Source organism: Oryctolagus cuniculus, chromosome 1, assembly GCF_051225735.1.
Source record: "Oryctolagus cuniculus isolate XC-2025 breed Fujian yellow rabbit chromosome 1, ASM5122573v1, whole genome shotgun sequence".
Taxonomy (NCBI): domain Eukaryota; kingdom Metazoa; phylum Chordata; class Mammalia; order Lagomorpha; family Leporidae; genus Oryctolagus; species Oryctolagus cuniculus.
Genome location: NC_142867.1, coordinates 17,265,491 through 17,275,534, shown reverse-complemented (window position 1 = coordinate 17,275,534; position 10,044 = coordinate 17,265,491). Strand labels below are relative to the sequence as shown.

General features: G+C 35.2%; 1 protein-coding gene across 1 annotated transcript; it reads left to right on the top strand.

Annotated features, from left to right (window-relative positions):
- Nucleotides 1–7,940: 7,940 nt before the first annotated feature.
- Nucleotides 7,941–8,858, top strand: LOC100353078 (olfactory receptor 4A15-like). The gene has a single exon (XM_008272619.4). It carries the CDS (start codon nucleotides 7,941–7,943, stop codon nucleotides 8,856–8,858), a length of 918 nt encoding a protein of 305 aa, XP_008270841.3.
- The last annotated feature ends 1,186 nt before the right edge of the window (nucleotides 8,859–10,044 follow it).

Sequence of the window (10,044 nt, the reverse complement as noted above, 5' to 3'; positions counted from 1 at the left end):
TCTCACCTACTTATTGCTATTTTGTGGTGAAAATACTTGCAATGTACATTCTTAACCATTTTCAAGACTATGCTACATTGTTATTAACTATAGATACCATGTTGTACAGTAGAGGTATTGAATTTATTCTTCCTATCTAACTAAACTGTGTGATGGTTGACCAACATCTACCTAACACCCTTAATCTAGCTCCTGGTAATCATATTTCTACACTTTTTATGAGCCCATATACAAGTGAAATCAAGTAGTAATTGTCTTTCTATGCCTAACTTATTTCATTCAATGTAATGTCCATTGTTCATATATGTGTATATGTGGAATTCCTTCTTTTTTTTAAGACTAACTGATTTACCACTGTGTACATATTTTCTTTGCCCATTCATTTGTTGATGGGCACTTAAGTTGACTGCATAGCTTGGCTATTGCTGTGAACATGTGACTGCAGACATCTCTTCTAAATACTCATTCTATAGCCTTTGGCTGTATACCCAGAAGTAGGAACACTGCATCGCATGGCAGTTCTATTTTTAATTTTTGAGGAAATTCTATACTTTGCCTCATAATGGCTATCCTGATTTATATTGCCAAGAGTGTGCAGGGCTTCCTGTTTCTCCAACTCTTATTTGTCAGTTTTTTAATAAATGCCATTCATTTTTCTACTTTGCCTTTGTTGCTGGTGCTTTTGGGAAATCTTATCCAAGAAGTTATCACCTGCACCAATGTCTTGAAGTATTTTCCCTACATTTCCTTTTAGTAATTTCACTGCTTTTGGTCTTAAATTTAGATCTTCAATCCAATTTGAGTTGATATTTTGTATGTCGGGAGAGATGGGGATCTAATTCCATTCTTCTATGCATACATGTCCAGTTTTTCCAGCACCATTTATTGAAAAGAATTTCTCCAGTGTATGCACTTGTTACCTTTGTCAAAAGTCAGTTGACTATATGTTTGTGGATAAGCTTTGGGGTTCTCTATTCAGTTCCATTATTCTGTGTGCTGGTTTTATTTACTTTAGCTTTATGATATGCTGTTTTATTTACTTTAGCTTTATGATATGCTTTGAAATGAGGTATTGTGATGCCCTGATTCAATTTGAAACATATTTTTGCTCAGCTTTGCCTCAGCTGTACTGGATCTTTTATGATTGCATATGAAAACTTTAAGGTAATGCCTCAGTATGATTTTGGTTTTCATTTCTCTGATGCTTTGTGATCATGCACCTTTTTTATATGTCTGTGATTTGTTTGCCATCTTTTGAGAAATAACTATTCAGATCATTTGTCCCTTTGGAACTGGGTTATTTGTTTTTCCATTATTACCATTCTTAGTGGTTTTCTGTTGCTTCAAAACCAATTTCCAGACATTTAAAAAAATCCAACTTTCTTCTCTAATCTGATGTAGTTTAAAAAATGCCCAGATATTTATGTATCTATTCTACATTGTTTTCCTTTTATTAATTGTTTATTCCTAAGCCATTACCCCATTATTTAATTCATGTAGGTAGATTTTCAAATCTGGTTAAAGGCCTACAACTCAATAATCTTATTTAAAAATATTTTAAGGGCAAATGTTGTTGTGCGGCTGATTCATATGCAGCTCGGAATGCCCACATTCCACATCAAAGTGCCTGGTTTGAGTCCCTTCTACTCTGTGTTTCCAATCAACTTCCTGCTAATGAGCTAGGAGCAAGTGGATTATGACTCAAGCTCTTAGTTCCTGTCACCCACAAGGGGGGCCCAGATTGAATTCCTGGCTCCTGGCTTCAGCATGGCCTAGCCCCAGCTGAAGAGTAAACAGTTGAATGGATGATTTCTATCTTTCTGTCTCTCCCTGTATCTCTGTCACTCTGCCTCTCAAGAAAGAAATCTATTCAGATTTATGACTGGCAATATAGTAAATATAATTAACTGGAAAATAATGAACATCTTAAAACACATTGAATCATTCTATCTGGGAATATTATAATTTGATTTATTTAGGTCTTTGAAGTTCTTCAGCAATTCTTTTGTTTTCATCATAGAAGTCTTTCAGATTTTCATTTGAGTTTGCATTATGTAATTTTGGTTACCTTAATTAAAGATACTTCTCTACCATATATCTTCTAAATAATTTTGGGTAATATTAAAGAAAGTTTAATTTTGAATTAATTCACTGTACTGAACATCCTTACAATATATTCTAGCTAGATAAAAATATAATCTTAAATAAGGACTTTTATTTACAATATTTTATACCATATACCTCCTGATTATAACTATTTCATATAGAAAAACATGGAATAATAACTGTGGGTAGAGGAAATATTATCTTGATTTTAACTTCAGTGGGGAGGCTTGTGGTAATTCCTTTCAAAAATGTGTTCATTAAAGTTGTTATCTCAATCTTTACATCAGTGTTTCGAGAGGAACAGATAGCAATATTCAAAAGAGAAATCAAAAACAATTTCCAAAGAATTTCTCAATGATAAATCATTTATTGTGTTTTGTACAATTCTAACTTCATGCTGGACCCCTTAATTTATAGCATGGTTAACAACACTGTAAAAGGATAGATCTTAAATGTTCTCAACATAAAATTAAGTAACAGGGCCAGCGCCGCGGCTCACTAGGCTAATCCTCCACCTAGCGGCGCTGGCACACCGGGTTCTAGTCCCGGTCCGGGCGCCGGATTCTGTCCCTGTTGCCCCTCTTCCAGTCCAGCTCTCTGCTGTGGCCAGGGAGTGCAGTGGAGGATGGCCCAAGTACTTGGGCCCTGCACCCCATGGGAGACCAGGAGAAGCACCTGGCTTCTGCCTTTGGATCAGAGCGGTGTGCCGGCAGCAGCGCGCCGACCGCGGCGGCCATTGGAGGGTGAACCAACGGCAAAGGAAGACCTTTCTCTCTGTCTGTCTCTCTCTCACTGTCCACTCTGCCTGTCAAAAAAAATTTAAGTAACAGAAAGAAGATATTAACTTTGTGATGTAATGAATATGTTAGTTTAACTGTTGCACTCATTTTACAACCAATATAAAATTGTACACTCTCAGTCCATAGGATTCCTATTTGTCATTTATACATCAATAGATCTAAAATAATAAAAATAATACTAATCGCACTGCTAAAAATGTGGCTAATATTCAAAGCAGTTTAACATTACCTGCTGCAACTGTTTTTCCCAATAAAATATATTGCAGTAGATTATAATGCTTCAAATTTAGTTAGGTTTCTTAGCATGTAATTAATCGGCAAATATTCACTTTTATTTTTGTTATCTAATTGTTGTTGCATTCTATGATTCTCATGTATGCACTCTGTATTATTTTAAGTATTTTGAAATGTATGGTGACACGTCTGAGAGGTCAGCATACTGGCATACTGTTTACTCTGAGAATGTTCTGTGATCACTTTGAGATATATATGCAGTGTTTTACATTTATTTTCCTTTTCTGTATTCCTATACTAATACATGTACTACCACCTTGTCTGCTTAAAACTAAATGACAAACTCAGGATCTTTCCTCTTAGGAGAGAATGCTGATTTTTCTGCCCTTGGATCAAGCTTTCAATGATTTGTTTTGAAATTAACTTTCCTTATCCTCTAGGTTTCAGTTCAGATGATGTCTGGAAAGACATGGGTTAAACTTGGACATTCAATGTTTGCCCATTTTTCAAGGCATGATTTTAATATGAATAGTACATATTTCATTTCTGCCCAGACTAGATGCTTTAGCTATGTGACTCCAAGTTTCTCTTCTATACTCCTCACTCCCAAGAGGGCATGTTTCCTTAAATCTTGACCTTTGTAGTTAGTATCCATGTGGCATCTCTGGAGGTGCAGTCTACCTCAGTTCTATCCCCAGAATTACGATTAAGGTCCCAATGAATTTAATTACAGAAGACTCACCCTTAGGGATGCACTAGTTGAATGACTCAACAAGACTGGTATAATTCAAATGTAGACAAAGTGTTCACAGACATCTCAGAGACTGCTGTCCTATACTGGTATTCATGAGTGTCTTTTGTAGTCGAAATCATGGACTCAAAACATGATCAAAAAGGGTCAAAATAATTCACCATCCTTTAGACAAGGTTTTACATTTATTCAAGTTCAAGTATGCTAGGTGAAAACAGGCCAGCATAACTGACTGAGAATCAAAATGTTGTAGACTATTTCATTATTTCAGTTTCATGGTATAAAACACAAACTGTAAATATTTACTTTAACAGGCAACAATTATTTTTTTAAAAGTAAATTATTAACATTAATGACTACAAGATTTGATGATATTTTTAAAATCTCAAGATTTCAATTTTACTCAGAGTACTTATTTTGTACTTTATGTATTAGCTACAATTAAGGAAAACATGATGTTTTGGTCAGGCTTATTTCACAACTCTGTCTCTCTTAAAGTTCACTAAACCCCAAAAGACTTATTTTACACTTGTTTGTTATTAGGACCAATTTTCTCAACAATGAAATTTTGGATCTCTGTTCAATATCAAGATTTGGATTTCTTTTGGTTACAGGATATTTTGGATATTCATTTTGAAAATTCCAGAAACTTAAAAGATAATTTTTTGTTTTCTGAAAGACTGAGCTGCATCAGACTCCTTGCAAACCTACAATGAGTTGGGCACAAGCGAATATTTCAAGCACTACTGATGGTACATGTGCCACTCTGCTGTCTGTGCTCATAGACATGGGGTCAGTGTAAAAGGCTGTTGTGTTCTAGAACAAGCGAGAAGGCGAATCCAGAACATGGACTGAATCACTGTCTTCTTAGGCAAGTAAACCAGAAAGTGCATTTACTTGTAAGATTCTGCCCCAGGCTTTAAGTTATGCCACAGTTACCAGGTGGAGTGAATACTCATGTATTTCAAATTTCCTATGTGATTCTAATTATCAAATATATTAAGGGTTTGTTGACATTGCTGAAATACATGTGGACCTACTCAATTCTTTAACAGTATTTTGAATACTTTAATATTATAAAATATTATAATAAATTTGCATTTCTGATATAAGTGTTCTTAATAACTAAGTCCAAGTGTAAGAATTTGGGGAAAATATTAATGGGAAGATATTTGTGAATTAGTTCATAGGAACAACTGATATATTCTTTCTAAGCATTGTTTAGTGTGTTAGCAAGTACAAGACGATATAGCATCCGTAGAAGTTAAGTGTATGGCTTTCAAATAACTTCAATGAGCAAAATATTACTTTAATTCATAGGAATGAAAAGTCAAGTAAAAAAAAAAAAGGGCTGCAATAGACTGTTGGACCCAGAAAAGTGAAGAGCAGAAATCAGGTCTTGTGTTTGCTTGAAAGAGATGGTGAGGTGACAGAGTAGATTTTGTTTTGAACTTAGAGATATGTTTAAATATAAATATACGGGTACTTATACATATATAGAGATAGAAATGTTTTAAAATAGATGTATATTGATATACAAATATGCAGACAATGGGGAAATATAGGGAGAAAAATGGTGACATAGTGAATGGAGGACAAAATTGCAGGAACACTGTTTTTCAGAGTGATACAAAACTGGTTATCTAGTGCTTGCGAATGGGGGGGTAGTCTATAGTTAGCAACACAGGAAATCCACATACTGTGAGGTCAGACTGAAGAGAGTATCAACAGATAAAAAGTAAGTGTATATCCTTACTAGGATTATTTTAGAATGTAAATGGGCTGATGAATGTTGATGTTGCTTATGCTATAGGTTTTTTTTTTTTTTATGTGTGTGTGTGTGTCTTTTTTTTTTTTTCTGTTCTTCTTTCCCTCCTTCCTTCCTTCCTTCCTGCCTCCTACCTGCCTGCCTCCCATTTTCTTTCCCTGTTTCTTGGCTTGAATTCTTCCCTCTTATCATTTTCACCCCTTCACCTGCTTTTCTCTCACACCACCAGCACAACGTGAACCATGTTTACAAAAAAACCCACATTTTGTTTTCCATGTTTTCTCATGCTAATATAATCATATACAACCTAAGAAGGCATACATATTTTTAATAATATCATATTATGCTTATTTCTTTCTTATTCAACAAGACTTGCAGAAATTTATCTGAGTACTGGCAAAGCTGGAATTAATTATTTTAAAATATCTGTATTACACTTAATCAATTTTTGTATTTTATTGGAACATTTCCTTATGAATAGAATTCAATTTAATATTTGATTTTGTTTTTGCTATTTTATGACTTTTTAGTTAATACCACAAATGATGTAATGCATATAGCCTTATGTACAAGGGCTTTGAATTTTGTAGGCTACATTCTAAAGTGCACTTTGTTGCCATAAAATGTGAACACACATATGTACTTTCAACAAAATTGCTAAATTGTTTTCCAAAAAGATTGTTTACATTTGCATTTTCAGTAGTAGTATAAGATAATACCCTCCTTTATTTAAAAAATTCATTAGTATTATCACTTTTGAAACTTTTTCTGTCATTCCAATAGATAAAATGTAATATGTGCTTTCTATTTTGCATTTTTCCTGTTTATAAATGCATTTCAACATTCTATCATATTTGCTGCCATTTCAGTGCATTTTAAAAAAATATTTATTTATTTGAAAGGCAGAGGTGGGGGGGAGAGAAGAGAGAGAGAGAGAGAGAGAGAGAGAGAGAGAGAGAGAGAATCGGTCCTTCATTCACTGGTTCACTCCCCAAATGGCCCCAAAGACTAGAGCTGGGTTAATATGAAGCCAAGAGCCAGGAGCCAGGAGCCTCTTCTGGGTCTCCCATGTGGGTGCAGGGGCCCAAGGACTTGGGCCATCTTCTGCTTTCCCAGGCCATAGCAGAGAGCTGGATCAGAAGTGGGGCAGCCAGGACACGAACCAGCATCCAGATGGGATGCTGGCACTGCAGGCAGAGGCTTTACCCGCTATGCAACATTGTTGGCCCCTGTAGATCTTGATAAATTTTAAAAATTTACTTATGTATTTGAGAGAATTAAAAAGACAGAGGCAGAGATAGATGGATAGATAAACAATAGATGAGAGAGAGAGAAAACTGTAATCAGCAGCTGGGTTACTCTCCAAATGCCTGCAACAACCAACAGGCTGAAATTGGTAGCTGTAAACCCAATCCAGGTCCCCCAAGTGGTTGGTGGCAGTTCAGCTACTTGCACCATCATTGCTGTCTCCCAGGGGCTGCATTAGCAGGAGGTTGGAACCACACGCTGGAGCTGGGAGTCAAATTCAAGTACCTGATATGGGACACCAGTGCCCTAACCAGTGTCTGAAATGCAAGGCCAAATGTTCAGCCCTCTCTTTTGTGTACTTTAGACGTCTCTGCATTTGTCCTCTAAAACACATTTGTTTGTCTATTGACTTTGTCTTCTTCCTTAAATTCATAATGCTGTGAAGTACGTTTTTTTTTCTCTTGCATTTCAATTATTAAGAAGATTCTTCCACCCTAGAATGTAGGCAGTCATCTTATTTGTTGATTTGAAATCAAATATAAGCCTTACATAGTTTCACATTAAATCTTTAATCCATTTTTACTTTATTCCTTTTTGTGGTAGTAACAACTTGTGCAATTTTATTAAGTTTCATGTAGAAATAATATTCATTTATTTAATAATCTGTCCTTTTCCCACATATTTTTAATTACTTCTTGCTCCATTTATCTGGTAGATCTCTGAGTTAAGGGGCTATACTTTTTGTAAAGAAACCTTTTCAGTTTGAAATAATTTTAGATTCAATATACATTGCAATTATATTACAGAGTTCCCATGCAGTCATCACCAGGCTATTCCCAATGTACTTGGGTTATGTAAGATGTTATCACTGGGCTCATGTTTTAATCAGCCTTGTATCCTTGATGGTTCTGAAACATAACAAATTGTAATAGCAGATTATTGAATGAATAAACAATGTATCCTAATACTTCATGAAGTCACTATAATAATTATATTTGCAGGTAATTTGAAATAAGGACATGTAGATGGACACATGGAACGGAGAAACAATGTGACTGAATTTGTCCTTTTAGGGCTCACTCAGAACCCTCAGGGTCAGAAAATATTATTTGTGCTATTCTTGCTCATCTACATGGTGACAATGGTGGGCAACCTACTCATTGTCGTGACTGTGGTGGTCAGCCCCACCTTGGATGCTCCAATGTACTTCTTTTTAGGCTACCTATCATTCATGGATGCTGTGTATTCTACTACAGTTACCCCAAACATGATTATAGACTTACTCTATGAAAAGAAAACCATTTCCTTCCAAGCTTGTATGACCCAGCTTTTTATAGGACACTTATTTGGTGGAGCTGAGATTTTACTCCTAGTTGTCATGGCCTACGACCGCTATGTGGCCATCTGTAAACCCTTGCATTATTTGACAATCATGAACCAACGGGTGTGTGTTCTGCTGCTGCTATTGGCGTGGGTTGGAGGTTTTGTGCATGCTGTCGTCCAACTTCTCTTTGTTTACAACCTTCCCTTCTGTGGCCCCAATGTCATCGACCACTTCATCTGTGACATGTACCCCTTATTAAAACTTGCCTGCACTGACACTTATGTTATTGGGCTCACTGTGGTTGCCAATGATGGGGCCATCTGTGTCGTCATCTTTGTTCTCTTACTCATTTCCTATGGAGTCATTCTACATTCCCTGAAGAATCTCAGTCAGGAAGGGAGACGCAAAGCCTTATCTACCTGTGGGTCTCACATCACTGTGGTGGTCCTCTTCTTTGTTCCTTGTATTTTTATGTATGTGAGACCCCCTTCCACCTTACCCATTGACAAATCCTTGACTGTGTTTTACACTGTTATTACCCCCATGTTGAATCCTCTAATTTATACTCTGAGAAATGCAGAGATGAAAAATGCGATGAAGAAGCTCTGGACCAGAAAAAGAAAATGATGTGGCAGAGAAATGGAAAATCTATTCTCAGTGGAGTTTTGTTCCTTCCAGGAAAGCCAAGTATAATTTTTTAAAGGTCAACTGCACCCTTATTAGCCTCTATAGCAGAACCAATACAGATTCCATTTATGAGGTAAATTTCATGTGTTATTCTTGATTTTTTAATCAGATTAAATTTATTCTTTAGACTTGATTACCTTTGCACAATGAAGAAATATTTAGTAGTGAATTCTTAAAATGGGGAATGGGTATTTTTAAGATTTTCATAGTTTGTTAGAAAAGTATATATTCTTATTTTCTTATAAAGTGACATTTTTAAGACTATAAGTTTATATGCCATAATTAATATTGTATTTTATGTCTGTTAATGTAAATTTTTCTTATGTTTTACTCTTAAATAAAGTTTATTCTTTCTCAGAATTGCTAGCACCTATAATATTTTACTACAGAATAGACTAAGAAATAATATCAGTGTATCATGTATAAATACATGCCATGAGATACAGGATACTAAACCATAACAAGCACATGCTATGTCAAATATATAGAAGAAAGCATTCCACATTTAAGGGAAGGCTTACCTTTAGTAGGCCATTCGAATGTTCTTTCAAGGCAGTTACTTGTAGATATTAGGAAATATGGCTATACAGTGAGTTCCATGGTAGTGAGAAATTTTCTCTATTTTATTTGCTTGTAAATATGTTCCTTGGTTAGAAATGACTGGGTTTGAAATCACAATGATTTTTTAAAATTTTAATGTAGGCATTTTATTTGATATAACAAATTAAAATATGGACTATTATTAAGCAATTTCTTTTTAATTTTAGAATTTTATTTTTATTTTTGGAGATAATATTTTACTTTTTTTAATAGAAAGCTTTTATTTAATGAATATAAATTTCATAAGTACAACTTTTGGATTATAGCAGTTCTTCCCCCCATACCTGCCCTCCTACCCCAAACCACCCTACCACCTAGTCCCTCTTCCATCCCATTCTTCATTAAGATTCACTTTCTTTTTTTTTTAATGGTTCTTTTTTTAACTTTTATTTAATGAATATAAATTTCCAAAGTACATCTTATGGATTACAATGGCTCCCCCCCCCCATTAACTTCCCTCCCACCCGCAACCCTCCCCTTTCCCTCTCCCTGCCCCCTTCCATTCACATCAAGATTCATTTTCAAT

What these genes read in the sequence shown, in the direction of transcription:
- LOC100353078 (XM_008272619.4), top strand. Translation starts at nt 7,941, where the DNA reads ATGGAACGGAGAAACAATGTGACTGAATTTGTCCTTTTAGGGCTCACT.